Here is a 20,678-nt window from a genome sequence, read left to right as displayed (position 1 = left end):
TTCATATCTATGATTGTTTGAGCAAGCCTTAACTCGAAGAAAATGAATTTTTAGTACATGACCACCGATGATTAAACCTTTAACCTTTTAACAATTTATTAAGATTTTTGTTAATATCAAGGACTCATCTTAGTTTCTAAGCTTTTAGATTTTTTCTATTATATTATATATTGTATCTCAAATTTCAAATTCTCTTAGATGATAAAATGGTGATAAGAAATTTCGTTCAAAGGAAAAATGTCAATACTTTAACTTTGAGACTTTCAATAGGCATCATAAAAGTTTAAATATTTACCATAGTTAGCATCGTTAGTAAAGATTAGAGACTAAATAGAATGAACTATACAACGTTAAAAGTTGAAAATTAAAATTATCATTTTGAATTTCAACCAAGTAAACAACGATGATTCAAGTAAATTATGAATGTAGTGGTGATAGATGAACCAGATATGGACGTTTAGTGAGGCAATGTAAAATTAAATGGTTTGTGGTTGTAGTTAAATTAAATTAAACAATAATGATTGAATTTAAGATTATGAAAGAAGTGGGTGTGTGGATGAAGAAAATGAGATGATTAATGGATAAGTTTGTTTTGAATATTTGTGAGGTTGTTAAAAAGAAATGTTTAATTTAGTGGAAGAATAATAATAAATTGCTTTGGTTGTTGGCAAAGGGAAGAAATTAATTAATTGGAGAAAGGATAAAAAGATAATTATTTGTTAGCTAGATCAATAATTCTGGGAAAAATAATCAATATTTAATTATAAACTGAATTTGTTAATTAATTGGAAGTGGAAGAACAAACCTTTTTGGATTCAATCAATTATTGAGAACTTTATTTGTATAAGTGGGTGATTTCTTGAGTCCAGCAAGAACCAGGGTGTGAAAATGAATTCAATTAAACTATTTGCCAAATTGTTTCCATTTCTCAATTTGTGCAAAATTTCAAAAACAACTCTAAATTAATGTGTCGTTGCCCAAAACAAAAAAAAAATGTAACCAATGGGTTATGTTGAACAGTGATCTAATTAAAGGTGTTTAATGATGAGTAAGTTTGAGACCGACACTATCTAAATGTGAGTTGAGACAAAAGAAGTCTACGAACTTAAAATATACAACTTTAAGACCTAACTAGATCCAAACTAAAGGAAGAAAGCAACTATCGCAAAGGACTCAAGGCAACCTATTCTCGAGGGCATACACTATTTGTAGAGACCCAACTCCTCCCTTCTCCATTTGGCTAGATTGCTTTTTTCTTAGCTTAATACAAACGTTAATACATAAAATCTTAGGTTTATCTTCTTATAAATACAACATTATAATTTCTATCTATCGAAGAAGATTTTACTACTCCACCAATAGACATATTTTATTTTGTCAGCATGCATTCTCATCTCTTGAAATGTACAAATTCACCACTGAGATATATGATGAAAGTGAGGTACGTGAATCTTACCCATAATTTTTCTTTAACATTCATAATAAATCTTACAACTTTTACTTTTTATCAACTTAAAAAAATGTTTACCTTTTCTTTACATATACAAAGATTTGATGCTATAATATAATTTGAAAATTTTCATATCATTTTCTGAATCATTCAAAATGGTTATCAATAGTAAAAAAAAATAATTGCATTAGAAAAGTAATTTTTTTTCGAATATGTTTCTACTCAAAAAGTACGTTATAATGTATTATTACTTACATAATTGTCGTTAAATTTATAAAAAAACTACTTTTGATTTGTCTAACCAAACAGACAAGTATGAAATTAAAAAGTTTTGATCTACCATTTGTGAATCCATCGCATCAAAAAAGAAAGAAAGAATCAATGAAAAAAGATGGAAGACATGAGAGGGAATAGAAATGGAAGCTGAGGGTGAAAAGCAAAACATAAAATGTACTAAAAAGGGAGAATTTGGATGATAGACTTCACATGTTGGGTTTGGCAAAGAGGACATAATACAAAATCACACATAAACACACACACACACACACCAACCCCATTTATATGCAAAATTAAAATACCCTACTCTCCATATATATATATATATATATATATATATAATGCTCTAATTGGGAGTGTGAATGAGTTTTCTTATGGCAATGTAGCATGTGCAAAGGTTCCTTTTCTCCTTTATTTTTCATTGTTCGTGGGATTTTGTTGGTGGTGTGTATGTGACCTCGACTCAATTGTCGCCATCTTTATTTCTAATATCTTTCTACCCTTCATGTTTCTAATACTTTTGCAAAAGGTTGTTTTATAGCTCATTTGGTATAATATGTCCCCCTCTTCATTTAATGATTTAATATATGTTTATATTATTAGTTAGCTATTTTGAGAGTGGTTTCTTCTCCATCACCCAGTAAAACTCACTTATTATCTAATTCCTCCAAAGTTAAATTGAAATGATTTTAGATTTTTCTATAAAAACAATTTCAGTTCATGCCAAAATTGATTTACCTTAAAAGTATTTCCTTTGATAATAACAAAAGGTTGAGTTTGTCTAAGGAAGAATCTTCAAACCAACTAGTTTAATAAATTAATGTATTATATTCTAGAACAAAAAGTCAAAAGTTTGAATTTCTATCTTTATAATGGTAAAAAAGATATTTATTGCTTTTTTTTACTCTTTAATTTTTAAATAAAAAATTAAAGTTTTACATAAAAATATATATATTTTTTAAAATGAAATATCTAACATTATTATGTTAGGTTACTTTTTGTTTGAAAAAAAACATTTATCGAGCATAATTAGGTTGGTTGAACTTATTGAGACTTTGCATGAATGTATCTCTAAAACTCTTTGGCTTATTTCTTTCTATGGGTTGAATTTGACTCCTTTATAATTTGAAATCTATTTGTTGGGAAAATGTAATATCCAATAATTAAAGTTTAAAATTTTATCGATTCTACTCACGATTTCTATTTTTCTATATATTAAAGGTTTTCTTTTGATCAACTGCAAGAGTAATTACTCGGTTATTCATAACTTAACTTACCATATTTGAAGATTTTATTTTCGACATAATCTAGCTGGAAAACCAACCTTTCACTCGTGATTTGTTGGTTTATTAAGTTGTTATGTTTTCTTCATTTTTGTAGGTTAAAGAAAAGCATAGTAATTTTTGTTTCATCCAACACATCACCACAAAGATAATGTTATATATATTCATTGGAGACCCATTTTCTAAGCATAAACAAAAGTTCACCTCTCATTCATCATCCATTGGAATCATTACTAAGATGATGTTGTCACATACAACATCACATATTTACAAGGTTTTAAGACTTTGGTTTAAGGGTATATAGTGGATAGAGATCTAAATTTATAATATTACAACAAAAAAAAAAAAGTAATAATTGATATCTTAATGAGTCGAGAGTAATTGTTGGATTAAAACCAAACTCTTTTATAAACTTTTCAACTATGATTTATGGATAAAAAAAAATTAGTTGACCAACTATATCCAATTATACAAATATGAAATTAATCAATCAATTAATAATTGATAGGTTAAAATAGTTTGAGACCCAATTTTTTGGTTTTTTTTTTTTTTTTGTCATTATGGGCCTCCAGTTTGTAGTCCATATGTAATATAGTCTCAGCCCATTTCTTTATGTCATTTCATAGTATTATCATTTGTATAGCATATTGAATTATATACTATACCACATTTACACACACAAACAATTTCTTATTTTCTTGTCAAAATCACTTCAATTGACATCAAATGTGTGTATTGTTGATAAATTTCATATTTACATTTCAATATTTTATAATTAGTAGCAATCAATTAAATCCAAGGTGAGAATGAAATAAATTTTAGAAAGATGATCTTTTTTCCCCTTATGGAGGAATACTTTTCAAATATTTTGAAAAATCGGGCTACATTATTAAAAATTGAGCTAAAAATTTAGGTTAGTTGATCCAAGTTGATTTTGGACGAAAGTGCTATTTGATTGAAGACACGTTTCCACTTAAAAACAGTTTCTAAAATCAGATTTTTTCTAAAAGGAAAAAAAAAAAAAAAACCCCATTTAAAATAGATTCCATGTTGGCTAAAAATACACGACCCAAATTTGATTTTCCCTAAAGTTTCACTTTAGAATTTAATATCATAGCATTTTTAAAAAAAATATAGCAAAATTTAAGATGTAGGAAAGAGTTTTTAAAATAATAATAAAAAAAATGTATTTGAATTTATTGTGACCCACAATTTTTGAGAAACTCTCACCATCAACAAATCCTCGAAGACAAAAACAAATTAAGTTGAAGCTTTCAAAAGGAGTGGGCCTCAAAATATGCATTCAATTTTATGGGCCATTCCCTCATTGCTTCACCACTACTCTTTTCTCTCAATTTCCCATTTCTTAAAGACTTCTTTCATACATAAACTAAATGCTAATATACAAAAATACAATTTTACATTTTTTTTTAAAAAAAAACATTTTTTTTATTAGGGTTTATATTATATATGGATCCTAATGAATATCCAATCCTAGATAAATGAAATCCATAGAATAATATCATGTGTGACATGTTCTCAACCACAAATATAATGACAACATTACCTTCCTAAGAAAGAAAAACAAAAACACTCATTTTAATTGGTTTCTTGAATAAAAAAAATTATTATTAAAACAAAATTGTTTTTTTTCTTTCTAGCTAATAATTCCAGAAGTATTTATTACAAAATTTTAAAATAACTTTAGATGATTAAAATAATTTTTATATAAGAAAATATGGACAAGTTTCTTTTGAATAATTCGCAAGTCGAGACTTTCTTCCATAGACAATGTTTTAAAATCTCTTTCCAATTATTGTTTTCTTTTTTCGTGAATAGAAATTCTATCATTTCTAGCATAAATTTAGATTTTATTAATACAGATACAAATATAAACTTCTATCGTTTATCGACATTATTGATAGATAATGGTGTTTCAAAAGCAATAAAAGATTCAATCAACAATATATTTTTTATTAAATAATAACCTATAGCAATTTGTGTCGATCAAAATAGAGAGAGAGGACAGAAGACAAAAGAGAAAATAAAATAATATACAGGGACTGAATAATAACTAATTAATAAACTTCATAAATACATTCCAACACTCTTCTCTTGTATATGGTTAAATAAAAATAATAATTAGAAAAAGATGTTGAAGTTATATTTATAAAAAAAGAAAAGAAAAAAAGGAAAGGTTTGATATTTGGATTGAATGAGGGTGTAATATTGAAAATGAAGTAATAAGAATAATGATAGTGAATAATAATGGTAAAGATAGAGAGAATAGAGTTTTGTAGTGTAGTAATTGTGTGCTTGAAGGCTACAAATTAAACAAATACACACACAATACATTATTAAACCCTAAAAGAAAACACAAACTCACTACCAAACCCCACTTTAAAGCTTTAAATCTAATAAATAAATCTTTGCTTCTAATTTACTTCTACACACCTCCCCCCACTTTCATTTCCAACTCACATTTCTACTTTTCCTCTTTTTCTTTTCTAGATTGAAATTTGATACATTTTTGTTACTTACTTAGACATAAATAAATAAATAAAATAAATAAATAAATAAATAAATAAAGATGATTTTGGCTTTTTAATTATCAATTTATTAATATTCTATGTATTATTTTTTTTTAGCAAGTGATCATCGATCTCTTTTTGTAAAACAAGGGTAAATTAGTCTTTTTCACTAACTAGGATTGTGTCTTTGATTGCCTCAACAAACATTTCACATTTCTCCAAAACAGCCCTTTTGAGATTTTCACTTCTTTTTGGGGTGCCCCAAGGTAGATGGTCTTAGTTGTGATTTAAATTAATAGAGATTAAAACATCTTATATTAGTACTAATAAATAATGCATCACATGTAGATATGCACTAAACTATAGAACTAATAAGCGTCCGTTATAAGTACAATGAATTGAATATAGTTCAGTTGGTTAAGACATGTTATTAATTAAAGAATCAAACGATTAAATGTTATATCGATCAAAAGTATATATATATATTTTTTTTTTGTTTTAAATATGTTTGAAGTAATTTTTCTCTCTATTTCTTGGTGATTTTGTGTTATTAATTTGGTTCGATGTTTGAACGTATAACTCAAAAGTGTTGTACATAATCTAGTATGATTAATTTGTAAGAATTAATTGAATGTACGAGGATATAATATGTTTCATAGTGTGAACTGTATTGTTGTGTTATGTTATGACCATAAGGAGTTTTTAAGTCCATGTTTGGGCAAACATAAAATCTTTCATGAGTGTTTGAGTAGAAAAGAAAGTATGAATTACATGGAGGTAATAAATAGTGTTTCATGATGTTGCTTGTGAAGGCATGTATAGCATATATATAGCTGGTTCAACTTTGCTAAATATGAAAAATATTTTATCCACTCCTAAACATTTTTCTCACTAATTTAATAAACCTTCTACTTTTCTAAGCATTATTGCAAGTAATTAAAGAAAATATTTTTGAGACGACTTTCGCTCTTAGAAGCTTTTTAAGACAAGCAAGAATGATGTAACTGATCAAATCACATGAAAATGTTAGAGTCATTAGTTGCTAAATTTGGATTATGAACTCATATCTAAATCTCGAGTCTAGGACGTTAGAGATATTCTTCTATTTTTAAATTTTTGTTTTTGTTCTCATTCATTCATTCATGTATATATATAAATTTTAATTACAACTATATGATGATCATCTAACAACTAATTATAAACTTTTTAACCACCCTCATCTATAGGATGTAAGTTGACTTTAAAATTGATAGTTTCCAAAGACGTGTACACTAGAAATCACATAAAAATCACAATATCCAAAATTTAAAAGTAGATCCAATTAAAATAATAAATGATTGAAGAATAGACATGGAGTAATGGTTTGCCACTAAGAGATCAACAACTTATTCTAAATAAAAGAGCAGTGTATATACAAAATAGTGAATTTTTAAAATTGAAGTGTTTTTGACAAAAAGTGTACATTAATCCCCACCTCTTTTAATTTATATATTGGAATACACACACACACACATATATACACACAATATATAAATGTGTGGGATGTATGTCTGACACGATATAATACACACACATTTGAATTCATCTATATATATTGATCTATCTCAAACTTTGTGTTATTGAAATGATTTATATGCAGATCTATTTTCACAAATAATAAAGTTTAATAATAAATAAATAATGAGAACAATAATAATAATGATAATAATAATAATATATAAAGTCATAGAGCAACCAAACTGTCCAACAATTTCCACTGACAGTTTATATTGGAAGACATTGAGCACATGTTTGCACATGCAATCTTAAAAGCAAGGCATGAAACATTTTTAAAGTCTCACAAAATCACTTTTGCAATCTCCTCAAGGAAAAATAAAAATAAAAATAAAAGTTAAATGCTTTTTCTAAAATCCCTTTGGAAGATTGAAGGAGAATGAGAATTATTCTTCACAATATTATGTGTCTTCTTCATCATTCAATAACTTTTTTATAATGTCATCAATCTCCTCAATTTTATTGAATATTCTAAATAAATGTCTATGCTTTGTTGTATAATTCTTTTCTTCGTAGAATTAGTCTATTCGTAGAATATTTTACGTATAATTTAGTTTGATATATATGTTGATACGAGATTAAAGACAACATAAATATAATTTAACTAGTTAACGTATTTGTTTCCAAGAAGAAATTACGAATGGTCGAATTCTTCATCGTATTTGTTAGAAAGCAAAAAAAAACTATAGATATGTTGGACTAGAAATCTTGGCTTACATATATCTCAATAAAAAAAAAAAACAAGAGAGAATTAGCTTACATATAACATGAATGTTACTCGCATTGGTCTGAATGTCAAACCTAACACACCTTAATGTCTTAATTAGCATAAAAACTTAATTAATTGTTCAATAAAACACAAAGAGTAATTAAAAGGTCCTGAACTCACATTTAAATGTTACTTGCTTCTTTCTCGGGGATAGTTAAATTGAACTATTTATATAATACCCTTCCTCTATCACTTATCTAACATGTAACATTGTTGATGTCAAGGTGGATACATCTCTCGAGGTTGTAGGGTGTCAGAGTTTTGCTCCAATCCTCAATTCTCAAATTCTTCTAATCTTGAGCCTACCTATAAGTCTTATTAGACCTTCTCTAAGATAGCCGATATAACAACTTTATACATCATCAACCAATATATCTTTATTGTATGTGAGAACCTAGTTAGATGAAATCACCCACATGTGTAAGGTATTATAAAATTGTTGTGGAGAATATTCAAAATATAAATTATAAGATTTTGAGTAAATGAATGGTTTGGCTACACTAATGTAAAGGGATTGGGAGAAGTTTACTATTTATGAAGGAACACATGGTCAATGAAAATTAAAGAAATCATCACATTTGGGCTTAAATGGAAAGGTAAATGTTTGATTATTGTGTGTCCCCATAGTGACATTGTTTTTGTTGAAACAATTCTTCGTGTTGAAGTTTGTCTCCAAACTTCAATCTTTTTCATTTTAGTACAATAGTTAGGTGTATGTGTAATGTGTCCTTTATCAATGTTTCCATCTATTAATGTTCTAAGTAATTCTTTTAACCTATTAAAGGATTATACATGATCACTTTTAGTTTTACTTTTGTTTGTTGGTTTGAAGAGAAATTTATATTATCCTTTAATTGTGAAACATTTTTTTTCAAATAAATAAATCTATTATTTAATTGTTGTTCTATCTCAATGATTTATGTTTTAAATTTTTAGAAAAATATATTTGTTTGAAGTGATTTAATGTTTTTTAAAAATTATATATGGTAAATGGTAAAATGTTTGAAAGGTTAAGATTCATTCTTTTAACATCGATAATACGTTTCTCATATTTTCTTTTTTCTTCTAATTTTTGAAAAAAAATAAACATTCATGAAATTAAACCAACCAAAGAAGGTAAAGAAAGATGCAACGAGCATAGTTCGATTAAAATATAGTATGTTTTAATAACCAAGAAATCTATAATTTGAATATTTGAACTTTAATGTACACAAAGAGATAAATTACAATCTCAAAAAACAACCACATCTTCCAACAAGAAAGATTGTAATGGAGGCAATTTGGGAAGAAAATTACCTCCATCATAAGTTATATCAACGAATTTCATCGGTGACAATAATGAACATTTTCTATTGTTCTAACTTTTAAATCAATGATTAAAGTGAATTTAGCTCAACAATAATCAAAATGATCATCCTCTTTATAGGTCATACGTTCAATTCTTTGCCCCGACATTGTTATACTAAAACGACTCTTATATTAACATGATGGTGTCTATGAGAATTTGTACCTCTAACCTAAACAAATAATATATTTTAGTAATCGGTAAACTAGGAGGAAATAAATTATAATCCTATATATATATATATATATATATATATTATAATATTTTATATGGTTAGATTTTGAAACACATAGTAGTTATTTAAAATGGTTGGAATGAAAAAAAATTATATTTTCTCACCGTTCATATTTTATAAGGTGGTGAAGAAATTATTCCAATTGAATATTTTTTTTGTAATTGTGTGGACATAATATAAATTTATGAATATTTATGAATTGAAGAAAGGCAAAGGCCACAAGAGGTGAATGAAAGCGATATCATAAAACCAAAAAACACAAATTCAATTTTCAAATTTCAAAAAATTGGGGGCTCCAATTCCAAATTCTCAACAAGCCGAAGCCGAGCAGAAGCCGAAAATAAAGATCCAACGGTGGAGATTAAAGAAATGAAAAAAGAGGAAAAAGAAAGGAAGAAGAAAGGAAGAATGGGGCTGGGAAAGGCTGTCAGCCAGGTCACCCTATCTTTTCTCGTGGTCGAAATGATTCCTTCTCCAAATTTCTCATTTCCTTCGCATTTGCATTTGCATTTGCATTTCCCTTCTTTCCTCTCTCTCTCTCTCTCTCTCTCTCTCTCTCTCTCTCTCTCTGTTTATAAACCCCCGTTTCTCTTCTTCCCTCTTCCTCTTATTCTCGTCTTTCAACTCACCTAGGTCGACAACACTCACTCCTCTCTCAGCCAGACCTTCTTCTTTGGAGGGTTGGCTCTTTCTTCTTCGTTCGTTCCTTCCTTCCTTCATTCATTCTCCTCTCTTTCATCCAAGGTTTGTTTCTTTCTTCCCTTTTTTACCAAATCTTCTCACTTCCCTTACATTTTTCATCTGGGGTATCGTTCTTTTCCCAAATTATGCTGCTTTCGTCTCTCATTTATCTACTTTATTGCTTTTAACTCATTTTCCCTTATGCGGTTCTTCAATTTTGGCTGATCTTGCTGTTTGTTTTGGAATTCTGTTTTAATCGCCCTGGATCCGAGGTTTTTGTTCGTACAATCTACCTAGATTCTTTCTGTTTGTTTGCTGATCTGAAATTTTCCATTTGGGTTTTGATTGTCTGTGCTTACGGAACTGAGATCTAGGATTTGGAGTTGTGTACCTTTTTATTTCTGCATGCAATTCTGTAATCCTGCATAGCTGGATGGCTTTCTGTTGATTAGTGCATGCTTTTGTTTAGGACGAACTGACTTGGATTTTTCGTTGTCGATCTGTTCTATTTTTTGTTTTGCTGTTCTGGTTCATGCTTGGAATGATTTAGTTGCTTTGTAAATTGTATACTCTGCTTTTGTGTTAGTTCACGTAGCTTCTCGATCTGAAATTGGATATGGTTAGAGTTTATGGTCAGCTTGTGATCTTGCATTATGCAAAAATTGGAACTTTAATCCTTTTCATTTGTAAGATCTTTAAGATATCTGATTACCTGGTTGATTTTTTTGTGTCTGGATTATTTTATTTGTTTTGAAAGTAGTTTGTTGGTTCTTCCTGTATTATTTGCTGAATCGGGATGATCAATTATATGACGTGAATTTATGGAATGTAAATGAATGGTTTAAGAGATTGCTTTGTGTGGCTTATTTATTCAATTTCTATTTTTACATCGTTTTGTGCAGGTTTTGAAAAAAAATGGCCGATGCCGAGGATATCCAGCCCCTCGTCTGTGACAATGGAACTGGAATGGTGAAGGTAAGTTTATTTGTTCTTCTATAGTGCATGTACTGGTGTTTGTGTTCGTTTTTCTTCCCAAGGATTTTTAGTTTATTTCATAATGGTGAAAATCGTCTTTATCCTCCTAATTTAATGTCATGCTTTATGATGCAGGCTGGTTTTGCTGGTGATGATGCTCCTAGGGCTGTTTTCCCCAGTATTGTTGGTCGTCCCCGACATACTGGTGTCATGGTTGGGATGGGCCAAAAAGATGCCTATGTTGGGGATGAAGCTCAGTCCAAAAGAGGTATTCTTACCTTGAAATATCCCATTGAACATGGTATTGTCAGTAACTGGGATGACATGGAAAAGATTTGGCATCACACGTTCTACAATGAGCTTCGTGTTGCTCCCGAAGAACACCCTGTGCTTCTGACTGAGGCGCCACTCAACCCAAAGGCTAACAGAGAAAAGATGACTCAAATCATGTTTGAGACATTCAATGTGCCTGCTATGTATGTTGCCATCCAGGCCGTTCTGTCCCTCTATGCTAGTGGACGTACCACTGGTATGCATATGTATTCCATTTGAATGACAATGATGTAATTCTGAACTTATATAATTTGGTATTGATAAAAGAACCTACTTTGGACAGGTATTGTGCTGGATTCTGGTGATGGTGTGAGTCACACTGTTCCCATCTATGAGGGTTATGCCCTTCCTCATGCCATTCTCCGTTTGGACCTTGCTGGTCGTGACCTTACTGATGCTCTCATGAAGATTCTCACTGAAAGAGGTTACATGTTCACCACCACTGCCGAACGGGAAATTGTCCGTGACATGAAAGAGAAGCTGGCATATGTTGCTCTTGACTACGAACAAGAACTTGAGACTGCAAAGAGCAGTTCCTCTATTGAGAAGAACTACGAACTTCCTGATGGACAAGTCATCACCATCGGAGCTGAGAGATTCCGTTGCCCAGAAGTTCTATTCCAGCCATCTCTCATTGGTATGGAAGCTGCAGGAATCCACGAAACTACTTACAACTCCATCATGAAGTGTGACGTAGATATCAGAAAGGACCTTTACGGAAACATCGTCCTCAGTGGTGGTTCAACTATGTTCCCTGGTATTGCAGACAGGATGAGCAAGGAAATCACAGCCCTTGCTCCCAGCAGCATGAAGATTAAGGTTGTTGCACCACCTGAAAGGAAATACAGTGTTTGGATTGGAGGGTCTATTCTTGCATCTCTAAGTACCTTCCAGCAGGTAAATCTGCTCTTCCACACAGTATTTTACTGTAGTTGTTAGTCCAATTCACAAAGTATACTCATTGAGTCATTAATTCTGTTTTGTTGTATCAGATGTGGATCTCAAAGGGTGAATATGACGAATCTGGCCCATCGATCGTCCACAGGAAGTGCTTCTAAGCTCTATCAATTTCTTTGATGATGAAGAAGATGATGATGATGGTGAGTTATTTCCCTTTAGTTGGCTTTTTTGTGTCATGTAATGTTGAACTGAGATTGGTTGGCGTCAAAGAAGAAAAAAGGGGGGTCTGTTCTATTGAATTGAAGGGATTGTGTTACATTTTGTTGTATCTCAAATGGCATTTGATTCTCCAATCATACGGGTGTTGGTGGCCTGTTGGAAGCTTACAAATAGCTGTGGTGTGACCCTTCAGATTTGGGCAAAAAAGGATTCTGTTCTATTCTGTTCTGTCATCTCTGTGGTTCAACCATTTCTTTTTATTTAGGGATATTTGTAGCAGAAGAGTGATTGGTGATGCTTTTCCTAAATATATATTTTTTCTTCTTTCAATTTTCTTTTCTTTTTTGAAGGTTTTTTCTTTCTTTCTTTCTCCTGAGAACATTAATGTTAATATTTATTTGTATGCGAAATATTAGCGTCAGTTTTTCAGTCATAAACTTGGTATGGAATTTTAAATCTTAAATTCTCTGTGGCCTTTTTGAGCTTTTCAGAGAAGTCTCTCTTTCATGATTCTTCTTCCCCTTTGTTTGGTTTAATCTGAAATATTAGTGTAGTAAATTCATACGTTCATTGCCTGTATGACATCTATTTTTTTGTATTCTTGTGGTTTTTTTCCCTCATTGAATTATCCTCTTTGTTTTTTCAATCCTCAATGAGATAGCTTTTGCATCCTTTATATTTGGTAATCGACTTCTATTAAACACGTCTTTTTTCTTGAAGAAAATTGAAGTTAAATATTTGTACTGGAAGTGTGCACATGCAGTGAAGTTTCGTTTTAAGTTTTAAGTTTGTTTCACTCACATGGATGCGGGTGTACTAGTATTTGTGAAAGACAATTGTTTAGTGTGAGCAAAGAAGTGCCACGAAGACTCCATGATGGAAAGTATGGTACAACTGACATTGATGTGGAGTACACCGAAGAGCCGAGCTTAAACCATAGCAGATAGACCCGAATACATATCTAGACTATTGAGACTTGGATTTCCTTTCCCTCCTAAAGGGGATACAAGAAAAAGTGAAAGTGGTGGTTTTATTTTTATTTTCTAATATTTAGTATTGGTGTTGTGGTAATGGAAACCATAGGGGAGAGTTGAACAATAGTAGAGGTTAGTGGTGTCATTAGAACTAGAAGTGGGTATTTGAAAATTGAAAAGACACAACAACTAAGGGAAACGCAATTACCAAATTTAGTCATTGAACTTCATCATAAACGTCCATACTACGAAAGACAATTATCGCCAATAAAATGGGGCATTTTTGTCCTCTCATACTCTAAATTCAAACCAGGGTTTGGAATTTCAGATTCCAATTCCTATTGTTGAAGTAAAATTGAATTCTACTCTAATTCAAGATTTGATTGGAATTGACGTTAAAATTAAAGTTAAAAAAGTTCTCGAAAATATAAAAAAGTTGAACCAAAATTCATATATTGATGACTGTTTTGCATAAAAAGATGTCATATAAGGAAATCAACCAATTTTTTTTAAAAGTTTAGTTCATATTCTTTTATTAATTCGGCAGAATGAAGTTATGGACAAATATCATACACTTTGGTTCCAAGTTATTTACTATTGGAAATTCAAATCTCAATAAGGAGACAGAATTATGACATTAGGAGTGGCCCAATCATAGTTTGAGAAGTAATTCTAAACAAAATTAAAGAATAAGTGTCTATATGCACGAAAGGATGTTTTAAGGCTTTTTTACAAAGCCATCATACAAAGCTTAAGTTCAAGAATGTTCTTTCTTAAACAATGGCTAAGCACATTACACGGTGAGATTTTTATCTGGATGATTCAATTCACATCAAAGAACACTCTCTAATTAGGAATCCTTTCTTTTATAGAAACAGTGCTCTGTCCCTGTTTTAAGCCCCACGGTGATGTTACAAAACATTATGCTATGATTTTGTGATGGAGGCGATTCAAGACGATTCGTTAATCTTTATCACAAAGTAGTTTAAATTGAGTAGAATCTTAAAAGACTCATCTTTTTCAAGCTATCAATGATTTACAAAAATTTATCATGATTGAAATGATTATTGTATTACAGCTCTAACTATTTTGCTTTATGACACAAATCGAAAGTTAGGTTTCGTTGGTTTTTAGATCTGAGTTAGTTTGCATTAACACCATCAGGATAGAGTCATTCGTTTAACTTATATTGTAAACGTATAATGCTCAAATTCTCATCCCACATTGTTGAACACTAAAAAAAAAAAAAAATACAAAAATGGTGAGTGTGCATGTCTCTCTATATAAAAGGAAATGTGCGATAAAAATATTTAAAATCTTTTAAATCGTTGAGCCAACCAAACTCATTTTCTTTACTGAAAAATCGTAGTAGAATCTTTCTATACAAAAATAAATTTAAAAGAAACCTTTGGAACACTTTGAAAGGAAAATCCCTCAAGTGGAAAAGTTATTGTGAAAAAATCATTAACTCAATAGTCAATAGGACACTTTCATAGAGATGATTCTTCTTGTTTATTAATTTAGTATCATTTTTATTATTTTAAAACTTTATCAGTACTTATCAATTTTCAAAGGAAATGATAGACTGCAATAAAAATCCATGACCGTAGAGAGAAATTCAACAAACCAATTAATGACAACGTACATGAAGGCAGTGAAATTCCATTCATAAAGAAGAAAGGCAAAAAGGGTGAACATTTTAAAAATTCACCACTTAAATCATAACACAACAGACTAAATTCTTATAATAATTGTTTTCAATTTTAGATTTTAAGAAATATCATACAAACTATATGGATTGGATTCATATTCTTTTGGGATGTTTGGAGTAAGTCCGTAGGTTATAATAATTTGAAAATTATAATAGTCTATATTTAAAGTGTAAATTATTATTGTCTATGTTATTATAATATGCGTTTGGGATACAAACTATTATAGTTCGTGTTGTTATAGTATGTAGTTGGGGTATAAATTATTATATTCTGTGTTATTATAAGCTATGTTGGGTGAAGATTATTATAATCTGTATTATTATAAATTGTGTTTTGGGTGGATTATTATAATTTGGGTTTTTTACAATTCTTTTTTATTGACATATCTATTGTACATGAAATATACATTTTTCTTTAATTCATTTTGTTAGATCTTGTTAATATGATATTCATTTAATAAATTTAGCTTCAAACTTGGTTTTTCACTATTCTTTTTGCTATGCATATATATGGTACGTGAAATACACATTTTTTTCAATCGATTTTATTAAAGCTTGTTAATTAAGATGTTCATTTCTTCGATTACATTTTACGTAAGTCATTACATATTGTACAAATAATTTTAGAAGAAAGTTTAATTACTAATTCTCCATTTTCATTATTAAATTACCGGTCTTTTTCATTATTTTGGGTTCTTTTTTTCAATAGTGATTTTTTAAAAAAGTTATAAGTTTTTAAAACAAACAAAATTTAAAAAAAAATTATGTAAGTTTTTGCATGATTTTAACCGCTATATACTATCTTTCTTTTTATAACACACAAGCATTATATGATTTCTTTTCTTCTTCAAATTTATGATACAAATTTTGTTTTATGCTCAATCTTTTCATAAAATAGATTTTTAGAATTGGATTTTTTTTTTTGAAAATTATTCATTTGGTTTATTCAGAAATAAAAGCTAAAAAATTTGATTTAACGAAATTTAAGTATAGTTTCATTTTACCCGCTACGCATCTAATACCAATATTTGTTTTTATTATTTTATTTATTTATGTAGCAAACATGGCAAAAAGTTGTTGATTGTCGGTTCATTTTTTTTTGAAACCTTGAAATAAATTGATGAAATTGTGAATTACCATTTTTACTAAGTTTAACACAATTGATTTTTCGTATTATGTTTAAGCATTAACTTTTAACACAATTTTCCTAAATTTTTGGAAATAAAATTTTTCTAAGATATTTTTTCAAATTATTTTTTGGTAATTTATTTTTCCTAAATAATTTTTACTACGTTATTTTTGCAAATGTATTTTTTATAATTTATTTTTCCTAACTAATATTTCCTACGTTATTTTTGTAAATGTATTTTTTGTAATTTATTTTTCCTAACAAGTCATATTCCTAAGTTATTTTTGCAAAGTAGATTTATTTTTCCTACAAAATTCGTTAGATGATTTTTCTTGTGGCATAATTAAAATTTGTAAAATATATAATAATTCTTTGGATGGTGAAGAATAATGACAATGGAAAAATGAGTGAGTGAGAAATAGTGATAGAGGAGAAATAAGAGACTTCTTAATCCTAGATTTATAATAACACTTAGCCAAACATAGACTCCGCTTCTTAATAGTCCGATGGCCAAACAACCTTATCAAAATCATATCTTCCCATGATTTCAATTTTGAATTATAATATGTGGATAAAACAAAAGCATGTCTCAAACTTTTGATATTTGAGAAAATAAAAAAGAAACAAAGCACTAAACTTTGGAATATTCAGGCCATCAATCAGAAAACATTAACATGTGATGAGGCAGAAAAATTCCCCTTATTCTAGTGGGAAAAAAGAAAAATGCAAAACACACATTTTTGTTATATATATATATATATATATATATGTCATATGTATGTAGAAGGTAGTTTGATAAGAGAAAAAAGAATGGAACTAAAGAAGCCTCTGATTGGAGCCATTGTTGTTCAAATCACATACTCTGGAATGAGTATTTTGGCAAAAGCTGCTTTTACTTCTGGTATGAACAACTTCATTTTTATTTTTTATAGGCAAGCTTTTGGAACTCTCTTCCTTATCCCTCCTACCATCCTTTTCAAAAGGTAATTAATTTTCTAATTTTAAATTTATTAATCACTATTTTCATACAACATTTCTTTCGAATAACACTTGTTTTTTTTTGTATGGATGTGTGGTAGAAAAGAAGTAGCATGTTTATCGATAGGAGATATGTTCAAGATTTTCATGTTGGCTTTACTTGGGTAATTTTTACAACTTTTTTTTTTCTTTTTTCTTTTTAAGATCAGAAAAGAAATTTAGTAATTAATTGAGAAATGCATGCAGGAGGATGTTGGTGTTGATAGCTTATAGTTTAGGTGTTAAATATACATCTGCAGTTTCTGGTGCGCTGCTTTTAATGCTCTTCCTGTCACCACTTTTTTATTTGCTCTTCTTCTAAGGTACTACTTCTAGTTCCTAGTAACATATATATTTATCTATTACATTATTTGAACTCGAGACTTAGCCTCTTGTGTTGTTGGTGTTTTGGTATTGAAAGTTCATATAGTTATTATTTGATCAAATTTAACTAAATTTATAAGAATTGAAAATGAATTATAAGAACCCTTTTGATATTTACACTAATTTGTGTACGTTTTCTAAGAAAATAAATTTGTTGATTAGATATAATTAATTATGTTGTCATTTACTTTAATTTAATTGGAAGGATTACCCCTAATCTTGGAAATAATTGTGAATCGAGTGCGCCCTTCATCATCTCCCACTTAACCTATTTATTTATTTGTTTGTTTGTTAGTTAAAGAATATTACTTTAGATTTAGTTGCCAACAATTTGATGGTTGATTACAACTTGTAAAAAAAAAAACAAGGATAGGGGAGAATTGATTTAAATAATAAAATAATATAGTAGATTCTGATTGAGATGTAAAAATATTTTAGTTAATTTTGGTATAATTGAAAACAAAACGATGGTGGTTTGAGAACAGGATGGAGAAATTAAAGGTGAAAAAAGCAAGTGGAATGGCAAAAGTAGGAGGGCTGATATTGTGTGTCGTTGGTGTTTCAATACTTGCATTTTACAAAGGCCCTCTCATGAAACCACTCTTCAATTATCATCTTTTAGAAACTCAACACCATAATTCTCATCCTTCTAATTCTTCTCCTCAACACACATGGGCTCTTGGTTGCTTTATGCTTCTCATTTCTTCCATCTCTTCTGGCCTTTGGGCTCGTTCTTCAGGTACATATAATTAATTAATTTTACCTTCTATTCTATTCTATTTCATAAAGTTTCATAACACTAGCTAACTTCTTCTTTTTAATGTTACCTTGTATATCTTTTAGGCATTGGTTTTGAAGGAGGCTTGTCCATCTCCACTTGTGTTAACCTGTGGACAAACCTTGTCAAGCACTTTCCAAACATTTGTTGTGGCCATTGCAGTTGAATCAAATCCTTCAGAATGGAAGTTGGGTTGGAACATTCGTCTCTTTTCCGTTCTTTACTGTGTAAAGACGTCTTTCCCTTTCATTATTGTATGTGTGTATGTAACAGTACTCCACGCTCGAAATTCGGAATCAAAATTAATTAAGTGGTTGTTGAATTTGTAGGGAATTTTTGTGATCTGCATTGGGAACTATTTGACATGTTGGGTGCTCAAGAAGAAGGGTCCAGTTTTTATAGCAGCTACAACTCCATTGAATCTCATTGCTACTCTCATTGGTTCTCAATTTTTACTATCCGATGGAGCCAGCTTGGGAAGGTAAATTAATTAATTACCCTCAATATCTTCTCTTTTTACTTCTCATCACTTCATTGAGACATCCTGTAAGATCTCTTTGCATACAATTGAATATGTTATTGTGTTGTTTTGAACAGTTTAATAGGTGGAATATTGCTGGTTCTTAGCCTCTACAGTGTTCTATGGGGACAAAGCAAGGAAAATGATCATGAGAATACACAAATTAATCTCAATATTAATCCAATTCCACCAGAAAAGGAAATCGGAGATTTACATGATATCAACCAAATTTCTTCTTCCAAGTCTTAAATCATTGTAACCTAATTTGGAATTTAACTAAACATATGTATTGTTCATCTATAGCATACATTATACGATAATGTAAGCTATTATATCAAACAAACATCTAATATATTGTATTTGCTGTACTATATATACACACACGCGTGACGTATCAGTACATACATTGACATATTTTTAAATTGAAGGGTTTAAGAATGCTATTAAATAAATATCTATAGATATCTTTTAACATCTTTATAAATATTTATAAAAGGTTAAAAAAAACATTGTTATTTATTCAGTCTAGGGAATAGAAATACTATATCAACAATATTCATAAACTTAATTTGAGATCGGAACAACTTAGTTAGTTATTAATGTAAATAAAATCTTATAAATTGTCTGATTACCAATATTCATTGATTTTATCGATACAATTGTAAAATTAAAATCTCGATATCAATATCGATATTGGTATTTTAAAAACCGGATATGAGTAGGAGGTTCGTGAATGGGTTAAAACACTTTTCAATTCAATCCCTCATCGTTGATTGAGCCCTAAAAGATGAAGCTTAAACTAACCTAAAGAAAAAAAGTGAGCAGACCAAAGACACTATTTTGAACTTGGATTGGGTCCTTCAATAGTCAGGTCCATTATCCAACTTAATCAAGTTTGGGCCTAATTTAGGTCAATGTTTGATCAACCTCTTCAATATTATTTCTTTTTTTTTTTTTAAATACATATATTTTTTTTAGATTTTCTTAAATTAAAATTTATTATAAAGTTTTGTTGATTATTTTATTTTTTTAAACCTGCGTATTAGTTTTTAACTTTTAAACATTTTATATTAACTAATTTAAATCTATGATATCTAAAGTTAAAATATATTTTTTAAAAAAATATTAAACCAAAAGTTAATTATATAAAATACAATATTTGTATAGCTATATATGCACACATGTATATTTGGGTTGATTCAATAATAAATTTGTTGGACTCATTACGATTTAAATAGTAAATAAATTAAAACATATGCGAGATCATCTTTTGCTTTTTACAAAAAGATATTTTTGTAAATAGTTCACCAAGTGACCCTAATAAAAGTTGAAAAAGTCTATTGCCATACGTAATATTTTTAAGCTACCATAGAATTGCAAATGTGAAGTATAATTAACAAATACCATTCATAGACTCTTAACCAACCTATTCTCGAAGATGAATCTAAACTTTTTTATGTTTGTAATTTATTTGCTACATAATTTGAACATAATTGTCATATTTGTAGTTATAACTACATGAAACTTTTTAAGTTAGAAATAACAATATTCATATGTTAGAAGTGATGCATCATTGAGTACCATAAATTGAAAAATTCTTTTGAAAACGATTAC

The 20,678-nt window shown here is 29.2% G+C and overlaps 1 protein-coding gene and 1 long non-coding RNA gene across 3 annotated transcripts; both read left to right on the top strand.

Annotated features, from left to right (window-relative positions):
• Positions 1-9,864: 9,864 nt before the first annotated feature.
• Positions 9,865-12,881, top strand: LOC103485254 (actin-7). The gene is made up of 5 exons (XM_008442791.3): positions 9,865-10,187; positions 11,027-11,099; positions 11,235-11,628; positions 11,716-12,329; positions 12,425-12,881. Exons 2-5 carry the CDS (start codon positions 11,040-11,042, stop codon positions 12,488-12,490), a joined length of 1,134 nt encoding a protein of 377 aa, XP_008441013.1. The 5' UTR covers positions 9,865-10,187; positions 11,027-11,039; the 3' UTR covers positions 12,491-12,881.
• Positions 12,882-17,173: 4,292 nt separating this feature from the next.
• Positions 17,174-19,536, top strand: LOC103485252 (uncharacterized). Of its 2 annotated transcripts, XR_007823195.1 has the most exons (6): positions 17,174-17,507; positions 17,590-17,705; positions 18,252-18,505; positions 18,610-18,771; positions 18,874-19,025; positions 19,142-19,536. It is a non-coding gene; the product is annotated as an uncharacterized LOC103485252 (long non-coding RNA). The 2 variants fall into 2 exon arrangements; XR_007823194.1 differs by having other exon boundaries at positions 17,183-17,507; positions 17,590-18,505.
• Positions 19,537-20,678: the final 1,142 nt, after the last annotated feature.

Source organism: Cucumis melo, chromosome 8 (assembly GCF_025177605.1).
Source record: "Cucumis melo cultivar AY chromosome 8, USDA_Cmelo_AY_1.0, whole genome shotgun sequence".
NCBI classification, from domain to species: domain Eukaryota; kingdom Viridiplantae; phylum Streptophyta; class Magnoliopsida; order Cucurbitales; family Cucurbitaceae; genus Cucumis; species Cucumis melo.
The sequence above is the reverse complement of the archived record's forward strand: the minus strand, read 5'-3'. Positions and strand labels throughout refer to the sequence as shown.

Coding starts and splice junctions, on each gene's coding strand:
- LOC103485254 (XM_008442791.3), top strand. CDS start 11,040: ATGGCCGATGCCGAGGATATCCAGCCCCTCGTCTGTGACAATGGAACT. Junction 11,629..11,715: donor TGCTAGTGGACGTACCACTG/GTATGCATATGT, acceptor TACTTTGGACAG/GTATTGTGCTGGATTCTGGT. Junction 12,330..12,424: donor CTCTAAGTACCTTCCAGCAG/GTAAATCTGCTC, acceptor TTGTTGTATCAG/ATGTGGATCTCAAAGGGTGA.